A 21000-nucleotide genomic window follows, 5' to 3' on the forward strand; every position below is an offset into this window, starting at 1 on the left:
CTCAAACAAGTAAACAGAGTAAAACAAAAAGGGGCCTATTTTTTATGTTTTTAACATTAAATGAACTTTGAAGGGCATTTTAATCCCAGTTCCTGGTGCTGGTGTTTGCATTTTAGATTTTCAGGACATCAGTGTGTATACCAAATACATCCTCACCTCTGTTTGCCCAGCTTTCAGACTGCTTCACTGTTTCAGTGTCACCTGTGGATACTCAGAGCCGAGGGAGGGCAATGTAACACAAACATTGGGCTAATTGGCCCAATTAAGTCATTATGCAACACAAGCCAGAGGTCTGACAGTTTACACGCCGCTGGCTCTCCTTACAAAGACCTGTGTCAAGTTCGACTCTGAAATTTCCCACCAGTGTGTGTCTGTAGCAGAAAATGAATGATGAGGCTCTCCAGGTCTGTCAGTGATAGACGATTATATCAGCAGTTTCTTCAGTACTACAAGTGTGTGTGTGTGTGTGTGTGTGTGTCTGTGTGTGTGTGTGTGTGTGTGTGTGTGTGTGTGTGTGTGTGTGTACATGCTAGCATGCGCATGCTTACCTCTCCTGACATGTCGGGAGCCAGTGGGATGAGGGGCCACAGGGAGGAGTAGATGATGAAAAACACCACCCATAGGCCGATGCTTCCCCAGATGGCGATGTGACTGAACTGTCGGGGGAGAATCAGAGGACAGTAAGGGAACAGACACTGTTTTTGCTCTTCGTAGTTATTATAAACCACATGTTTATCAGAACCTTTCCTTATATACAAATGTGTACATACTGTATTCATAAAACAACAAACAAATGGGTGCCTCATCAACCAAAGCAAACACTGAGGCACAAGTCAACAAAAATATATAAAAAAAACAACTTCTCAGACATAAAGCCATCTTTTATACATACATGAATCCTAAAAGCATGTCCAGATTATTTTATTATCTCCAAAAATTTGAGCTTAGATTAACCAGATTCACAAGGTTTCTATCAGGGAATAATAATTCCTCCTATTTATCATCTAATAGATGCAAACATTTGACAAAAGCAGTAAATGGTCCCCAGACCCTTTCAAACATACTCTGTTGCCCATTTCATATATATGTCACTCTTTTTAAAGGAGTTATGAGCATTTTCCAACAAAATTTGTTATTCTATTTCTAAAACATTGTGACTGATACTTTGGCGTGCAGGAGACAGAAATCTAGACTACCCAACAGCCTTTTTTTGAGTACTTTACTTTCTTTGTAGTAAAAAAAACTACATTTTAATTCTGCTCCTCTGCTTTTTTCTAATCACATATAAAGCTAATCTTCAGTCTAGTCTAAGAAAATAGACCAGATGGCAAACTATCACAGCAGGTCTGTGCTGTTCAATAGTTTTGGCTTGCTGATAAGCCGACAGAGCAGCTGAAGGAGTGACCGATGGAGCTCTGAGACCGGCCTCCCTGTTTTGGGGCACTTTCACCTCCTGTTTGAAGTTGAACGCAACAGCTCCTTACATTCTCATCCAGATGTGCTCTCAGGTATCAAAATATTTGTTCACTTTTGTTACACTTTCTTCATCTTTTGGGTTTAAGAAGAAAATTCAACAGGTTATAACCCTCAAATTAAAAACCTAAGGTCCATCGGCATGTCTACTGAACTGACAAATAAAATGAAATAGTGTCCCCTTCACCTCAGTACATTTTGTGTATAAATCTGGGATATTGCCGTTCTATTAATTTAATGTAACTGAAGTGATATATGTTCACATTAGCCATTTACACGGAAACAACCCGAGGCTCCTCATTTACTGCAGATTCGAGCATTACTAAATTACAGCCGTCATTTTCATACATTTTACTGTCTTGTTGTTGTCATTTTTATTATTTGGGCATAACAGTTCGCACTGAGTGGCTTGTCGTACCTTAAAAGAGTTACCATACGGCATATGTCATTTCATAGGGTTAACGGTTACAAGCTCAGTGGGAAATAAACCATAAAGAGACTTGGAGATAAGACGAGGACGTAAAATCTGTCACAAGTATCAGCGGTCATATAAAATGCAGGAACTGGAAAAAGATGGTGGAACCTTAGCGAGAGAGGAGAGAGTCATCGACTCACCATGGTCCAGGACGAGGTCTCAAGGCCGGCTTTAAGACAAACTGTGATGACCACAAACTGTGGAGACACAAATCATATTGAACCAAAACTCTCCCTCTTCAGTACTAACATCAGTCATGGGAAGTGCATCACACATATCTGAATTTTCATTATGTTCATGTTTTTGTTTTACACACTGTACAGTATGAAAACTGGAAAAGATCAGCAGACGAAATGAAAGGCAGAAGAAAAGGAAGTCCAGCTGATGTTTATTCACAGAAATTGGATAACACTTGGCAGAGACACCTGAACCGTTTAACACAGCAGAAACCCTGCCTGTCAAGAAGATTGGTGCACTTACCGTGTAAACCATGTTGCCTAAGAGGAGATAGTCTGGAGTTCTTCCGTTGCCAAAAACTGTATCTATGAAGGGAATCAACAACAGAAGCTTTTAGGGCCAAAGCTGTCTCTTTTCAGCTCTTGGGTTTCATACAGAGTTCCATTAGGTGATCCAAAGAGTAAACAACCGCACAATCCGACGGGCTGTAGGATATAACTTTTAGTACATCTCAGTGTGAACTTTTTTGTAAAACGCTCTGTTAGAGACTCAGATATAAAGGGCGGACATGGGAACGTGAAGTGAAAACCACAGGCGAATGCTGCTTCCATTACTGCCTTTGAGAGCGGCTGGAATGTTAATTCTGTCTTTCACAACTATTAGGAAAGAGTGTTCCTATGAAAATCCATCAGTGAGACTTAGAATTGGTGTGCATTAATCATGGTCAGAAATGTAATGTTCTGGCTAATTCACTGCTGAAATAGAAAGAACATGACTATTTTTTCTGACAAAATGGTTATTTATTCTGCCATTTCACTGGAATCCCACCTACTGAGAACACTTTCGCAAAAACAGAGGTTAGAAGAATTTCCTAAATTAATAAAACACAAATGAAACTGACATATTGCTCCAAGCTGCCCACGTGGCTTTGGGCTGCGGTTCAGGCTAAAATATCAGCAGTGTGCGACTGCCAGTAAAGAAAGAAAGAAAGAAAGAGGCTCCCTCTCCCTTTACTTCCGGCTGGTCACATGTCTTGTGTGCGCTGAGGCTTTGCTGACAGCCTGTCAGTCAGAGTGAAGGGGCTTGGCGCCTTTGTTTGGAGAGCAGGCACAAGCTTGTGTGGTCCTCTGCTCTGGCCAGCCAAGACTTACCGGCTCAAAGATCCCCCATTCTCTCTGCACTCGCACACAGAAAGCTTGCATCTCAATATGCACCAGCATGCACAATTGACCTTGTAGAGATATAAAGTTATTGTGATTAAATTTATAATAAGTGCACACACAAAAAGCTAACGAGCTGCCTTGTTTGGATACAAAATAATTGTCTGCACAGAACAATCATCTAAAAAGTTTGAACCTGAGTGGTGCATGTGTGCAAAAGCATTTCAGCGGGTCATCCTTTGCACACATGAATATATGTTTGTTAGGGTGTGCAGCTCTTGGCAGAGCACACACATGTTTGTAATTCATGACCGGACAGTTGAAGAGAGAACTAATTAAGACAAAGTATGTGTGTTTGACTGTCCTCCCTCTTCATCCACCTAGTCCACCGAGGGCTGTGGCGGAGTCTCTGGGAGCTACTTACCATGCTGGAAGGCTTTAAGTGGGAACCAGAAGAGGATGACGGAGTGGAAGAGCCCGTTCAGACAATGGGCCCAGAAGACCTGCAAAAAAAAAAAAAAAGAGGGGAGAAGGATGGAGGGGAAGGAGGAGGGAAGAGGGGTGGGGGGTGGGAGGCGGCAGGAGATTCAAAGAAGAGAGAAGGAGACAGAGAGAGAGAAAAAAAGCATGAGAAAAGGGTGTGGGGAGCTCCAGCCTTCCAAATGACCCCTGACCTGGGCCCTTTGTGCCAGCCCAGCGCTAGGCTAAGTGGCGGTTTTGTCGGGGCCTCCTCGCTGAATGGCCACCCCGCTGACAGACACGTTGTATATCCTCTGTGTGTGTTATGGGGGAGAGAGAGGCTGCTGAGTGTGTGTACGAGCGGTGAAAGGCAAGTGGGCAACGTCGGGGTGCAGGTTTTAACTTCTAGTTTTTTTTAAGATAACATTGTGTTAAACAGAATCAAAGAAAAGAGTATAAGAAACTGCAAAATACACATCCCACAATGAGAATATTATACAACATTAATATATGTGCTGCTAGTGTGAGAGTTTCCTCTCATTGCATTTCATTAGGCTTCAGCTCTTTCATGTGAGAATTTTAACTGGTATAGAAATAAATGACAGGAGAGTTTAAACAAGCAGAAATCAGTCTAGAAACACACACAGAGAGACTGACAGGCCTGACAGAGATTAAACTGTTTTCATGGTAATTATTAAGGGCCTGGAAAATCGCGGTGTGGACCGCAGTCTGCGTGTGTGTCTGTGTGTGCAAGCATGCAGACTTTGGATGAGTCTTTTAAATCAATACTCCCACTCCAAAACCACCTTGTTTCAAATTTACATTATGCAACTCCAGAGCCAAACAAAACACTAATGGGCGATGTAGCATGAAACAGCCGTGAAATCTATTCTGCCAAAAAACCCCACTCCACATTCGTGCCCCCTTTTTCCTCCCTGTGCTGACCCAGACGTCGGTGTTAACTTCTGAGAGCTGAAAAGTCGTCAAACCGAGACAGCAAACGGCTGACGGGGGAAAAATAAAAACAGAAAAAACATCACATTTTAATCTTTGGCCTCTTTTTAATCATTGGTTCTTGGCAGACGAAAAGTTGGAGGCTCGCTTTCTTCAAAACAAACCTTTTCAACAACTTCAGCAAATCTGTCAGTAAAACATAAAACATGGCTTCCTTGAGACACACTGGACACCCTGAAAGTCAAACTTTCTTGGGATTTGAGTCATTTTGGAATAACTATTAGTACTGCCTTGCATTGTGGGGTTTTTCCAAAATGTTGCCAGGAAAGGATGTGAAAATGAGGAGTAAAGCCAAACAGCATACAGTGAAAAGAAAAGTCTTGTTCTCGACTACGAGTCTTTGTAATACACCTTGGCCTCTGTGGCACGACCTCCTCACCTTTCCAATCGGCCAAACAAAGTCCCATAGCAGCAGCCCCCCCACCCAGGATTACCTCACCCTCCCACTGTGTACACAAAACCCAACACACTGAGCGCGGGGTAGCCTAAACTAACCCCCACCCCTCTATCTCTGTGGTCAAATGTGGACTAAATTATCACTAATGTTACAATCATATGTTTATGCCAATTAGCCTCCCACTGACAGTTCTCCTTTGCCCCCCTCCTCAAATATCCCAAACACACTGGGGGTGTAAACAAGCCCCAGTTTCCCCTCAACAACAATGAATGCTAATGAAATCAATAAATGTTCATAATCATTTGTCACAGTGGGATCCTCCCGTTCACCCCTCCAGCCACCCTGCTCTCTTTCTTTCCCTTGTATCCCAGCAAGTTGCTAGGGATCCCATCTGAATGAATGCCTGGTCTGTCCTGTAAAGATTCTGCCTTTGTGGAGCTTCTAATTGCCAAAAAAAAGCATGAATGCTGGTGATTAATATTGAGCCAAATATTTCCAGAGCTGCCCAACCTTTACCGTTTCTTTTTGAACCAGTGAGGTAAAAATGGAAAGAAATAGAAGAGTATAAAGGTGCTGCATAAGAGGTGATAGTCGCTGGTAAACTGCTGTTATTACTAATACCACATGAAGGGGAGCCTGTTATTAGAGGGACTCAAGTGTCAGCAATATGTAATTAAAAGTGAACAGGCGACACGGTTAAAGCCACGCCCTGGGTTTCTAACCCCCCCACCCCCCCGGTCACTCCCTTCTCTCACCTCAACACAAACAGCTTTAATTCACAAAGACAGTATCTGTTGTGTACAAAAGAGCCAGGCGCGCAGAAAGACAGGCTTCGAGGGGCCAAATTCCTGCTGGATTTTCTCGCCTCGCCTCGGGCCAGCTGCAAGGAAAATATCTCGGGAAAAGAGTGGACAAGCCAGCAAAAACAACCTGCTGACCTGGCCGAGTCATCATTTATGGGTCTTGGAAAATGTGGCCCAAACAAAATTGAGGTTCATTTGCTTCTAACTATCAGACGCATACTTTTGTGACCCTTTTTTGGCACAAAGAGGTAATGAAATCTTAAAAAAAAAAGTTAATGAAAGGAAAATCTACCCTATAACGGAATTTAACCAAAATTTGGGATTAAATCAGCAGTTATGAGGACAAACATCTCTCTGATCGATGTCTGATGCTGTCAACTCTTGACACAAACACCACTTATTTAGTGTGTCTGTTTTTGTCACTGAAGGATCTCTATTCGTTCAGTTTCCTTTGACTATGAAAAAACATCCAGGTCATAACAAGTAGTGGATTTACTTACATTAAATCTCCAAATGACCTAAAGTGTGTTCATTAATCATGACTTTACATTCTCACATTTTTTCTGTAAGTTTTGTAATAACAGCTCAGACAGAGCGCAGACAGATGTGACATTTTGGAGGTACAAGTGGTGTATAGTGCTATTTGTGTGAGTACCAGAGCGCATCGTTGATGAGCGTGCATGCAGCCTTTGAATGCGCACGATATGTTGCAGGTTATATGACTATACTCCTTAAATTTCTTATTTTGTCCACATCACACAGACATTTAGTTTACTATTTACAGTGGAGGAAAACAAACCCCAAATTATGCCAATTACGATACTAGAATCAAAGAAATTAGACTTTTTGTCTTTAAAAAAAATTACTTGAACTGATTAATCAATGGCCAGATTAATTGGCAATTATTTATAGTTAACAACTAATCAATTAATCATTACTCGTTGCAGCTCTACGGGCTACATGTGACAATTATTGTTATTATCCATTGATCTCAATGTAATTCACCTTTACTTGGTCAATGTGAAAACTGTAACTTTTGACAGAAGTAAGTTGTCTTCATACATTTGTGTGGTCCTGAATGGGTTAAATTCAATCTGACAGCTTTGCTCTGAGAACAAACAACTCCCTCACTTAAACAAATTGCATAATTTTCCGCAACAAACGCCGTCACACAATGACAGCACGCTCTCTCTCTCTTCCTTCTGTCCCCCGACTCTTTCTGCTGCTTCCCCCAACCCATCTGACCTTCCCTGCCCCTGACCGCCATGGCCAATCCGTCTTTAATCCACCTCCATGCTGTGCTAACCAGGTCACCACGCCTGTGAGGAGGGTCCAGGGCTCTGGCTCAGCATGGAGAAAGGAGGAGACATCTTTATTACCAGCGGGGGAAAGCTAACGGACGGCCCCAGCAACCAGACAGAATAGGTCAAGGCAGGCCAAGCTGGGCTACGACTGGGGACCCGCCGACTACAGCTGCCAGGTCACTGTGACGGGCGCCACATCGGTCCTGAACAACACGACAGGAACATCTTGTGGCATTAATGTGATGTTAATTGATTGTAAAAACTGCAACATTTTACCTTTCTGTTTGTGTGGTGGGGCAAAAAATAATTGGCATTTTCAGATATATAGATATATAGATTGGTGAGTGTTTGGTGAAACTTAACAAAAGAGCTGTATAATATTCCCAAAATGGCTTTTAGAGGTTCATCTGCCAGAGTTGCTGACATGAGACAACGTTTGTAAACAGTAAATAAGGCCATGGAAACAGACCATATGCACCAAAAACAGGTATGGAAAACTATTAATATTAACTGAATACTAGTTTCCTACAACTCAGGAACATTTGCTTACAATACGGCACTAGATTTGGAGAAACATGAGAGATAGATATCAACAAATGATATTACTGTAGCTACAAAAAGCAGGACAGAGGTTATAAGAGATTTTTTAAAAGGAAACCACTCAAGATAACACATCAAATATGTGCAACAAAAACACCAAAGTGAAAAAAAAACTAAAGTCATCTAACAATATAAAAATAAAGAACATGTGACAGAAACTTCTGTTACCTTGGTATTAAAACCCATTGCATTCTGGGAGGTTTTGTAGAGTTCTGGATATTTCAGCATGTTTTCTTTCCTGCAGGAGCGCTCGAATATCCCCAGAGTGAGAGGAGGCAGAGCAGTGAAGATCTGCATTACAAGAACACACAGAAATATCAGCAGTAAATCCCAGATGAACTGAGATTATTTTATGTTCACAAACATTTCAATTCAACATCACCTCCTTTACTGCTCTGTACTCAGAGCTGATGACATTTGAATATCTGTTGTCTAAAACATTAGTAAGCATGAACACACTTTTCTTATCTTGGGAACAGTTTGTGTAAAACATAATCTCAATTTAAGATGTCCACATGCCCTTTCTTTTAGATTTTTAATCATATCTCATGTCATATGAAGAAAACTTTGAGATGCAACTGAGCAGACAGACCTTTTATAATAAGAAAAGTGTGTTCATGCTTACTAATGTTTTAGACAACAGATATTCAAATGTCATCAGCTCTGAAAGCTTAGACACATATGTCAAATCAAGGGTTTGATCCTGTTTTGATAATCTTAAAAAAACATTTCAAAGATCAGACCATTTCTTTTCACTTAAAATCTGGAAACTGTTATCTATGCCTTCATAACTTCTCAATTAAACTACTGTATTTCCTTGCATCAGTAAAAAAATCCTTCTCCTGGCTTCAGCTCACCCAAAACTCTGCTGCAAAGACTTTGACTTTCACAGATCTTGGCTTCCTTACACTAGCTGCCTGTTGCTCTCAGAATACATTTTAATGTATTATTGATTACTTACAAAGCCCTGAAAGGCCTTGCTTTAAGTATCTCATCTGTGTCCCTTCTCGCACCCTGAGATTCTCGGATGCATCGCTCCCTGTCGTTCCGAGGTCCAGATTGATTCACAAAAGTGATAGGGTCTTTGCAGTCAGAGCTCCTGACCTGCCTGAAGAGATCAGGGCTGCTTACTTTTAAAAAAATGCTTTTTTAAAGTGATTCCATTTATATTTAAGGACATTTTAATTCATCAAAGCACTTTGTAGCTGTGTTTTAAAGGGTGCTATATAGATCAAACGTATTATTATTCATTACAATTACTGAATTGAAAGTGCGTATGGAAAGTGTGGCTCACACAGTCTTATAAAGTGTATTAATCTAACTAAACATGCTCTCTAAGTATTAAAGGAAAAATATCTATGCAACTTCAACTCAAAATCACTTTGCAAACCCGACTAAATTCATAAAACTACTTTGGATGCACAGTGTAAATAGTTAAACATCTACTTGTTTCAAACTTATTGTAGATGCATCTTGTCTTCATCATCGCCACCAAGTCCATCTGTTACATTAAAGAAGACTTTGCTTCATTTTGTTTTCCACTTTTGCCATTCTTTATTTTACATCATTAGAGACCACTGACCTTAAAACCCTTTAGGGTTTCTTATTTTGATTCGTCATGCCTCAAGTCTGTTCATATGCAAAACTCATCTCCAACGAACATCTGCGATGCTCTTGACTAAGAAGCAGGTATTTAAGCCCAGCTAAAGTGTAATTTCTTAGTGGTGTTGTAATGTTGTTCTGTATAGCAGCTGCTGAGAGGGGACTGATGGTATTGTGTGGCTGGGGGTCTCAGTGGGTCAGTTGGTGTGAGTTCCCTGAAGGCCCATCTGGAGTGGGAGTCTGCAGGCCTCAGTCTGCAGGACCAGTGGGCCACAGGACATGCTCCACTGGGCTCCTTTCTTATTCAGAGGCAGGCCCAGGAAGATCTCCATTGAGGGGCGGATTCAGCCCACTGCTTCCGACAAACTCCCACTGAGCCTGAGGAATTCCCTCAGTTTTTGGATGAAGTGAAAGACTGAGCCCTCTTTCCATCCCCCAAATACAGTTCTGCCTCTAAGGTGGTGGTTTATTATGAAATGAATGCAGGAGGCAGGGCTGTGGAAATGTCCTTCTCACTTGACAGTTTGTCCCTCCCATAAATTACTTCCATTTGCGGCCGATCAGGAATGCGGGGAAGTTTCACTTCACACTTCTCTCATACATTTTTGTTTATTGAATTGAATTGATTTTAATAAACAGTTTAAACTTACATATCAACTCCTTGTGGGTTTAACAGCATGGTATTAAAGATCAGACTTGCAGATGCACATGTTTTACTTCTACTTAATTCATGACAGATATGAAATATGAGTTCATTAGGAGTGGTCCCATTATAGAGCCCTGTGGGACTCCCAACATCAGCAGCCCGCTCAGTCGCTGCTCCAGTCTTCCTATTCTTTGTATCATTCAGACGTAGCTGCCTGTGCTAACTACACTTTTTGGGGCAAGCAAAGCTGTTGTTCTTTCGTATCGAGTACATAGTTTAGGGCACAGAGGGAATATGGACTTGACAACAGGTCATAAATAACGCAGACATTTTCCAAGATGTTGATGACATAGTCATGCAATAAAGGGATCAGTTTTGGCGCAACACGGCAAATCAGTTCTGTGTCAGAGAGCGATGGGGTAAAGGAGTAAAATGGGCTCATTAGAGAGTACATTTTATTAACACTCACCACGTTGTACAAGCCGATGCACCAGCGTTCAAACAGGATCTGGCCTGAGAAGCCATTGACAAACGCGAACCAGATCTAAGGAAGACAAAATCACATGATGAAAGGAGTCAGAGCAGCGAAAATAACAACAGACAGCAATTGTGGTGCAACGCCTTTTTATATAAAACATTTTATATAACACTTAAGACATCTTGGAAAGGTACATCAGCTAAATGCATAACATTTTAAAGGGACAGTTTAACCCCGAAAAACCCAAATATATTTCTCTACTTACCTGTAGCGCTATTTATCAATCTAGATTGTTTTGGCCTACCTTCTCTCTAATATAATGAAATTCGATGTCACTCAGTTTGTGGTGCTCAAAGTGCCAAAAAGAGAAGAGATTTCTGTGTCAAATATATTTTTTATTTTATTAATTAATTTATTTATTTTGGTGCTTTGAGCATCATAAGGCAGGCACCATCTAGTTCCATTATATTCAAGAGAAGACAGACATCTCTTCAGCTGATATCTCCAACACTTGACAACTCACACCAACACAATCTAGATAAATAAATAGATCTATAGGTAAGAAGAAAAATATGTATGTGTGATTTTAGGACCAGCTGTCTCTTTTTAGAATTTCTCGTTTCAATTGAAAATCCAAAACAACAAGGATGCTGTCATGTCCAAAATATTCACATCTCCCTTTCCCTTTACCGTCATTTTAATCATTAAGGGACTTAGTCATGGATTTGATATTATAGGCTTCAAACGGACAATGAAAACAGTAAATCTCCTTGGTGTTTCTAATTGGCCTTTCGGTGTATGCTTTCCATTAGTGACAGTGAGAGTGAGTGGTTACCATAATCAGATTTGAGACAGGCTCACTGTGTCTACAGACTAACTGTCCATTTTTTCACCACACTACACTCTTCACTGTCTTATGAGAGCGGAGACTTCAAACAATAATATGAAAAATATCAAAGAGTGAATGGCTCCTGCTAATATATCTTAAAAAATATTTAAAGAGTGATGCATCTTGTAATAATGTTCATTTTGGGAGCAAAGCAGGAAAAATAAATGCTTCCCATAATTTCAAAATAAATAACTAAATGATTCTAAGACTAATGCAGGTTTGTTTGAAGTGCTAACCTATGATCAGCATCTCATCCATCTAAGTTAGCCAGGCCTCAAACTCAGGAAAGGCAGAGAAGCCACAACAGAATGAAGCAGAAACAAATGAGCGACAGCCGGATAGCCAAGACCTCTAGATGCCACCTGAGGGATGCAAATTATCGACTGGATTCATCACAGGATTACCTGCAAACATACATCAAGCCCACTATTTCCCTCCTTGATCCATCTGAAGACAAGTGGGTGATAGACGAGGTAAGTTATAGTGGCAGAGCCGGGGCCTGTGGGTCTCTGAATGATGGAGACTTTGATATATTGCGTCAGGAAAGGCAGACAGAGGTAATGTAAACCATATGCAGGGTGGAGATGAAGCCTGGGTGGACGTATCTTGATTAGTCATACTTATCTGAACAAAACAATGCTTTTGAGATCAGGACAGAAGCCAGGTATTGTAAATGAACTATACTGACGTGCTAGTAGAGAAGTTTAAATGAAGTATCAAGAAAGAAAAATGGCACGTGTTCATTTTTTTATCATTATTGTAAGGCAGATTTGTCTGACGTATCCTGGAGAAAAACTGCAGTCTGACTACTGCTTGTATATACTGACAGTGAATCAGAGTTTGACACTCCGTGGTCCAGAACCAGCTCTTGCTCACGCCAGATCTGTCAAGGGAACATCAGGGGTGCTGTGTTTTGGCCATGGCCTACCAAGCATTTCCTCGCTTCATTTAACTTCATTATGAAGGCATGAACTGCTACAAATTCTCAGATTAGGACAAAGCCTATTTGTGGGCCCCACCCGCCCGCTGCCACTCTACACGACCACTACCAATCTGCCACTGGCCCTTCCCATTTAATCGTGTAAGCATATGCATGAAAACAAATGTCTGTCACCCCCCTGCCTACATTCCCGTGGTGAGGTGGGGGTGGTGGGTGCCTATAGATGAGGACTGTGTTTATGTGCGTGCCCTCGGACCCTGCCCCCTCACCTCCCCTCTCTACCACACCCACCCATCACAGATCCAACCCTCCTCTCCATCAGGTGCACTCTACCATGATGTTGTTTCTTTTATAGGAGGGGGGCCTAGTTTCAGTTTCACGTGGGATGTTCCTCCTCCATGTGGCTCTGTGAGCATGAGAATCAGGAGGTGTACAGTACATCTGTTGGCAGTGCAAGAATAGTTTGAAGTGTTTTGGCTTGCCGAAAATTCCATTCGTTGCTATGGGTTGTGTTTAGGCGAAGCCCGAGCCATGAGGCAGGTTGAACCATTAGCGTGGCTCAAGCAACGGTAACGAGAGGCTAGCGAGTAGGTCAAACTGCTGAATTAATTACCGCTCTGCCCAATGAGAGGCTCTGGGGCTGATATATTGTTGTGCTAAGTTAAAAAAGGCTCCTATTCATAGCATGTGGTTACTGCCTCTGTGTGAGTGTTTTGGCCTGGTCCTTGGGGTCCCAATAGCTCCTCTCTCTTTCTCCCTCTCCCATCTCTTGAGGGGCAGATGCATTGATTTGCTCATTAGGGGAAGTACCAGGCAGGATTTTTCTTCCCCTTTTCTTCTCCTCATTGAGTGCCACTCAGCGGAGGGGTGTGGCTGGCCTCTCTCCCCGACTGCACATCGTGAAAAACAGTAATGGAGGGAAGCGGGAGCGGAGAAAAGGGGGATTGGGCAGCGGCTAGCCGATAAGAGAGCTTCTTGCATATTCATCAGTGAATCAAAAATCATTGATTCCAAGGCTGCTCTGGTCTAGAAGTGGCTATGGGCTGGAGGGATGAAGGAGGGGTAGCATGACATTTGTCCCTAACAATGTGAGTCCTGATACTCTTAAGCTTAGCTCTGCAGAATTGCTAATGGAATTCATACACAAAGCAAGCAAAGAATGAAGAGGGACATAAAGAAGGAGCTGATAAATATGCTGGAAATATGTGGAGCTGCAAACACAAGTTGCCTCACAATGCCAGGCACGGTCTCTGTGGATTCATTCAGCGTGCAATGGTCGGCGAGCTTTGCTCTGTGACTCTGAGCCCCCTCTGACTACACTGAGCCGCGCTGAATGAGCTTTCATGTAATTACCTCATAAATGCCACTTGTCCATCAGCCCCCTCTGTAGCGCCCTGGCAACGTGTCAATCAAACATGAGTGGCCAGCTGGATCGGTCATTTGAATGAAGTTGCTATGGCTTCCTTTTGGAAAGGTCTCTTAGCTTTAATGTGGCTGAATTCAATTCTTTTCACTCCCATCCTTTAGTTAATGGTGTAATTTGTAACAAAGTGGGAGTTATGAATTCTGCTTAAAGTTCGATAGGCGTTAGTCCATGTTGAAAAAATATTTGAGTAATTAAAACCGCCTTTTTCAATTAGATAAAGTCATGCTTGTAGTGTGATCATGCTTGAACTGTTCTCTAACTGATTAGGAGAAGGAATGCAACCCATAATCAACAGCATGGGGAGAGCCAAAAGAAACACTGTGAAGCAGTTCCAGCTGTCAGTCAATCACCCACTGGAGTGACAGCCTCACTTTCTGACTCACAATTAACCCTCGGAGAGTCACAGAAAATCCTGAATGATCACATAAAACTATTCCAAGAGTTTCGCTCACATTCACGTCTTCCACAAAAGCCGTAGAATCCTTCACCCTCCTACTCTATGTCTCTTAAAAAGACCAAGTGGAAAGAGAGGGAGACGAAAAGAGGCTTAAACACAGAGTCTCCAAGTCCCGGTATTCAAATCGTAACACACACTGTACCAGACAATGGCACTGCGGACAAAAAAGTTAAAATTCCCGTCAACATCCTCAATTCTCTCCTTGCAAGGTAGCCTGGGAGTCGACTGGAAAAACATGCAAGCACAAAAGTAAACCTATTAGTGCAACAAATGCAGCTTTTACCCATACCCCGGGGTTCCTGGTGTGTTAGATGTCAGGGTCTTACAAAACAGGCACATTTGAAATATTGAAGCAGCCTAACGGTGAAGAATTGTCCCATTATCTAGTTGAATCCCCTGAAGGAGCGTAGCGAGGGGGAAGGGGGAGTTATGTTTTCAAAGAGCAACAAAAGGTGTGCTAGAAAGAAGCTCGCCCTGCAGACAGAACTATAGATGTTATGTGCCAATTGTAGGAAAAGGCCGGCTTTGAAAAAGGGACCTGGTGTGTTTCAAAGAGGAGCTGTGGTCGGACACACACAGAACACAGATAACAATGTTGAGAGGAATTTTAAACAGGTTTTAATGTGATTGTAGCAAACAGGTCCTGTTAAGATTTAAATAAAAAGTGAATATCTGAATAAAAGACGAAAAGGGGTTTGTATACAAGCTGTGCTGCCTCTTTTAGACTTTAACACCGTAAATCTTTTAACGTGGTTAAAAACAGAGACAAAAAGAAATTCAACAGTCAGATGAAATTATGTAACGTTTCTGTCGAAAGAAAATTCAATTAGCCACTAAATCAATTTCATTTTGGATCTGCATTAACGGCTGGTATTTCACCTTATCTTAAAAAGGGTAGCACGCTCAAACAGTTGCGGTTCCTATAACTTCAGTCTGGAAAGAGACCGACTGCCCTCGTTCACTGCAGGTCACAATAAGCCAGACGCAGACACACTGGAATGTAAACGGTAGTCTACTGATTCTCCACGCTATATATACTCAAATGAGATCAGAGGTCAAGTGTCACAGAACGAGGATGAACAAAAGACAGTTTTAAAGTACTCATATTTCCATGACAGGTTTTGTGGTGATGATATTTAAAAGCATGTGCCTGATCCTTTTTGAACCACCGCAGAGCAGAAACAGGGAGCACTCTCCAAATTGTCCCCTTTCCTCAGCGCAAAGGCAGAGGAAGAGTGTAAATCACTTGCTTACTATGGCTACGAGGCCCCATCAAGCAACATAAGTAGAGTGGGGCTCATTTCTTTTTCTTTTGTACATTTTCCTCTGTCCTTCATTGTCTTGTCTTAAAACTACTTTTCAGATTATTTTTAGGTCATTTTCTTCATAACCTTTTAGTAACTTATTGCAGTTTGTGCAATTTATTTATTTATATAGTTTATTTCATGGGGATAATGCAAATGAACATAGTACAATTTCAGCCTATAAGAAACAAGCTTTAGAAACTAATGTTTCCACATACAGAGATTAAAGCTATTGCTATTTTCCAACTCTTGTTCTAGCTTGGCTTTTGGTAAAAAGTGTCTATCAAAGGTGTCTGAACGACCACAAGAAACTTATGTCTAACCGGGTTTTAAGGGGTTAAGAAACTAAGTAAGGCAGAAATGCACTGGAATTTAACTTGTAATGTGAGCACAGTTTACTCCTATAAGCATTAGACTCCAAGCTAAGAGGATAACATGCAGTGCAGCATTGTATCTCCACTGACGTTCCTGATATGTTGTGTGGGACAAACAGTCATTAGTTACTTCAGATTTAGACTTTTTGAGAAGATGCAATGTTGCTGCTTCCGTCAGACACGTGCAGGCCAGCAGATCAAAACATTGCAGCACTCCCGATGATAAAGCTGCTGCTGATAGGAAGCACTTAACCTGTCTGGTCATTCTTGGTTATAGCTCTGAACCTGCAATCAGTACTGAGTCTGGTATCTGTCAAATGCCATCAAAACCCACCGCACACCAGCAGACCGATGGTGGGAGAAACTTGTGTTTGAACTTTCCTACTAACCATCATCCACTGATATACAAGCAGAGCAGAGTGGATGGCGAACAGTGATAACGTGCTAATACATTTTCCATCCAAAGCAGATATTCCTGGATCATCAGTACAGTAAAGCTTTAATATTCACAGGGCTGATCAAAAATTCACTGTCTTAACTTTATCTTGACAAATTTCTCCAACAGATGTCATGAGATTAATTGTCAAATCATGAGATCTAAAGCATTTGAACATTTTGAAAACATTTCGTTTTCAGACTTTGTGGATTTTGCTCAAGCGTAAAACTAGACAACCATTAAACTAGTAGATAACATTTTTTGTGAATCTAGTGTGAGTGTGTGTGAGAGAGAGAGTGACAGAGGGAGCAAAGTGAAGGTTGACTATTGCAAGTAATGATGTAAATATTTACCTTTTTGTCTTCTTTTTAACATAACTTACTTTATTCACGATTTTGTATGTATCCTTGATATCCTCTTCTTTTTGGAATTGGAAAGTAGCAATAGATATAATCTCTGTATGTGAAACATCAGCTACTACAGCTTGTTTATAACAGGCTGTAATTTGCATTGTCCCTGTCAAAAAAATATATAAATAAATGTTTCTGTAAAATATTAATAACTAAGACGCAGGTTGGGCCTATTCATGCAAAGCGCGTGTTTCCCTAAAGTCGGCAGCTAAAGATAATTCACACGTCCAAAATCTGATGATTTGGACATAGATTACAATGGTAAAAACTGACACTTTGATGCATTTGGGTCAGCCCTAGTTGATAAATGCGTGGTTACAATGAAAGTGTAACGTGATTAAAACTGTTTTTTTTTTTCACTAACATTAGGTATACTAAAGCCCATAGGGGTGAACTTTGTGGGCTCCAAGATGTCACAGATTTGTAAAGTGGATGGCACTTTTCAATGCATTGTTGGAATAACTTGTAATGACTCTTAAAATGCAAATAAAAATTGTGATTTTAGCTAACTGGCGGTGGTAAGCATGACGTGGAGCAGAATAAACCCAAGCCTCTCATGGCTTATTGCTTTATACTAATAATAACATAATCCTAAGGCAGAAAAATAAATGGGTAGCAATGCTGGTGAGACGGCTGCACAATTATTCAAATGAGCTGTGTGGATTAATATTCTAAGGATCCAATACCTGGCAAGGATTTCCGAAAGGCAGGCCTTTCTGTTAATTAGGTGTAGTTTTCCCTTCATTACTGAGCGTCTGTGAGTGTGCCTGTTTGTTTGTGTATATTCTGTCTAGGTACGTCAAAACTCAAACTATTGGCCCGGGAGTCGCACCAACTGGCAGGTAATGTGAAGGGCCAGTCAACAGAAATACAAACATGGAAACTCTAACAAGGAATCTTTGCCTTTACACCTAATCATGTCATGAGGGAAAATCTCAAAGCTTTGCATTCAGATCTGCTTCACTGCATGACGCTCTTGAGTCTTGAGAGCTCCTGTGTGAGACTCACCTCAATGATGTAGAGGACAATATTCTTGTAGAAGCAGTACAGGATACACTTGGCTACACGGTTGTAATTCCAGGCTCCGTGGACGAGCAGCAGATTCTTCAAGTATTTGAACTGTGTGGGAGGGGAGTAAATGGAGGAAAACGACAAGATGAATGAATAGCAAGGGTCTGTGTACAGTATACCGTTTAATGGTTCCTCATAATCAGAGATCAGTGCTGGAACAGTGAAGCAGCTACAGGAACTTCAAGATTAAAGAAAGCAGCAGCGTTTTGTCATCCCCTCGGCAGAGAGGACTGATGAGGCATTGTGGCCAAAGACTCTCACTAACACATGCCAGAAATGTCTAGTTAAAGATTGTGAGATCAAGCTTTGAGTTGATGAAAATGGGGGAGTTCATATGGGGGTATTGGTCTCCCAGGGCTCAGCATAATAGTTAAATGGCTTTATAATTATACCACCATTTAGGGACCGTGGTGAGCTTACAATTTCAGTGCAATTTCTGGCTGATAAGTGTGATTACATTGGAGCAGAACTTCGAGGCAAGTGTTTCATCTTAGTTGCCAGTAAATGACTAAAATAAATTACACAATCTACACTGCATCCTCTTGCCATCTAACAAAATGTCTAAAAAGTCTCAGAAACCTACAACAGCATATTGAAGGACAAGAAATGTGATTTCATTTAGTTTTTCTCGCAAAATTGTGACTGAGTTTTTTTCTTGTAAATCTTTAACTTCATAATCTCAAAGAATATTTAAGGTTTTTTTCTTGTAAAATTATTATTCAAATCACAAGGAATATCTCTTTTTTTTGCAAAAGTTTTTCTTGCTGATATATTTGTGACTTTGTAATGTCACAGAACACTTGAGATTTTATAGGACATTTTTTTCTTGTATATATATTACTAGTATGTCAGAGAATATCCCTTTTTCCAGCAAATTAGCTACTGTAATCTCAGAGAATATCCAAGTTTTTTTTCTTATATTCTAATGTTTTTAATCTCGTAAATTCAGAGTTTTGATTACTGGAATCCCCCTCACCTGACTCTGAATTCCTTTTTTTGTAGGAGGTACGAGGACTAGAATCAAATTTACTTTTTGTTTTTTTGAAAAAAACAGTTTTGTTTATTTTAAAACCTTCTTGTCTTTCAGCATTGTCGCAGTATTCTGTGTTGGAATGACAGCACAGTGGGAGCCCGCAGTTTGTCTGACCCCTTGCATAGTCGGATCAAACATCAGTTAACACAAACCTCAGCTGATGACGGACGGAGAGCAGAGGTGCCTCAGCCTAAAGCCTCTTCACTCTCCACTTGCTTTAACAGATAACTGAGCTTTCAAGTATTAAGTCTTAGAAACTAGCTCCCTAATAACCTACAGCAGCAAGAAGCTCATCTGATACTCTCAAACATTAATATAAATCATGTAAAGGCAATGAAAAAACAAGTTACACAACTTCTAAAGATTGATTTCAGTTTGCAGTCTGCAAATTACAGTTAATGTACCGTTACGCCAATATATGGAAAACACCACTGGAAGTCTGGAGGTGTAATTTAATTTGATGCTGGGACACAACCTAAATGGATTATAAGAGGCCATGTGTCTTTGAAAGACATACACTTTTACATGTCATGACGATTGAAGGGGGCACTTTAAGACAAACCCAAGTTCCTAAATGGTAATTGCATACTGAAGCACAGAGAGCATACTGTGTTTTAGTCAGCTATTGGTTTCCCATACTCTCAAGCCCCCTGGCTGTAATAGAAACATGATGTACTGAATGGTGTGCGGTGTAGAAATGGAGCCATGACACAGGAACTCCGTGGCTTTTGTTACTTACGGGTATCACATATCAATGCAGAGTTTCAGACCAACTGGTTACTGTGATGAAAGTATGTATTTGAGTAGCATTTTGCCGGGATCTGTTTCTCTTTGGTTATGTTTAGAGTTAGGTGTCAGCAGATGGCTGTTTTACAGGTGTTATTGCTTCACTGTATAAGCAGCAGATATATGACCCATTGTCACTCAGAACAATGTGCCACGCTATCACTAACACATATTTACACCTGAGATGATTATGATGGGGCTGACAGTTTGTGGAATCTGAATTTTAAAAAAACCCAGATTGGCATCGATGTCGTTGCATTGCTGCCAAATTGAGGACATGCACCTGAACATATTTTGATCACGTTAAAAGCACATTTTAACATGGTGAAAGTGTAAAACCTGGTCTTCTGGTCTCATTGTTTTCATTTTATGTAAATAATTTAGGTTAGAGTCGGTTTGTTAATGTTTTAGTTCCAACAGGAATAACTTTTCCAAGGTGTGAATTTTACATTGTTTAGCTTTATAAATCTTCAATATTGTCTTCTAGTCTGAATATAATTTTCACTTACGCAGCAAATCAATTAAACTGAGACTTAAGTGCATTTGCATAATTTTTTTCTGAACCTTTCCGAATTCAGATGGGACACCCCCAGAATGGCCGAATGTTGTGCTGCTTCAATGTCGCTGCCGTTAATAATTGTGGGACAGAATTATGTTCTTTCCTTTTGTAAAAGATGTTCTAGTCTATCCTATTCTATGAAAAGAAACCCTTAAGCACATTTCCTTAGTATTGAGATAACTCACATGGTTGCCACTTCGATACCTCTGGGTCATTTCACTCAGTTAGGGACTTTTTAAGCCAAAAAAAACCCCAAAAATTACTACTCACCTGGGCAATAGAGTAGTCAGAGGAGTTTGCAGCTTGCAGACCCTCGTTGCCTGAGATTCCCACACCGACATGAGCTGTCTGGATCATTCCCACGTCGTTAGCGCCGTCACCAATAGCCAGCGTGATCACCTTCACCTGTTTCTTCACCATCTCCACCACCTCTGACTTCTGGAGAGGAGATACTCTAAAAAGGAGCAGCAATACAGGGAATTATATAAAAAGGGTATTTAACACTTTAAAATCTGGATGGATGTAAGTTTTTCTTGTTAACCCTTTTTTAAAGGGTTAACGAAACTAGACATTGATTTGTGTTATTCAGCGAGTGAAGTAAATGTGTTGTGATAACCTTGGTGCGAGCACAGTTAGTCAGACAGTGTGTAGTGCAAAGGACAAGGCAAGACATACATTAATGAAAATATCCCTCAAGAATGTATCGCCCAGGATCGCCCTTTTCCAT

General features: G+C 40.9%; 1 protein-coding gene across 9 annotated transcripts in view; it reads right to left on the reverse strand.

Moving 5' to 3' along the window:
• atp8a1 (ATPase phospholipid transporting 8A1) overlaps positions 1 to 21000 on the reverse strand; it is a 139457-nt gene that overhangs the window by 18504 nt on the left and 99953 nt on the right. For all 9 annotated transcript variants that reach the window (XM_042493932.1, XM_042493928.1, XM_042493929.1 and 6 more), the window contains 8 exons: positions 20544 to 20727; positions 17833 to 17943; positions 10580 to 10654; positions 8031 to 8153; positions 3710 to 3788; positions 2429 to 2490; positions 2089 to 2145; positions 549 to 656 (listed from right to left, as the gene is read on the reverse strand). In XM_042493932.1, the coding sequence (XP_042349866.1) occupies positions 549 to 656; positions 2089 to 2145; positions 2429 to 2490; positions 3710 to 3788; positions 8031 to 8153; positions 10580 to 10654; positions 17833 to 17943; positions 20544 to 20727 (799 nt within the window). The remainder of the gene's footprint in view (positions 1 to 548; positions 657 to 2088; positions 2146 to 2428; positions 2491 to 3709; positions 3789 to 8030; positions 8154 to 10579; positions 10655 to 17832; positions 17944 to 20543; positions 20728 to 21000) is intronic.

This window comes from Plectropomus leopardus, chromosome 9 (assembly GCF_008729295.1).
Source record: "Plectropomus leopardus isolate mb chromosome 9, YSFRI_Pleo_2.0, whole genome shotgun sequence".
Taxonomy (NCBI): domain Eukaryota; kingdom Metazoa; phylum Chordata; class Actinopteri; order Perciformes; family Serranidae; genus Plectropomus; species Plectropomus leopardus.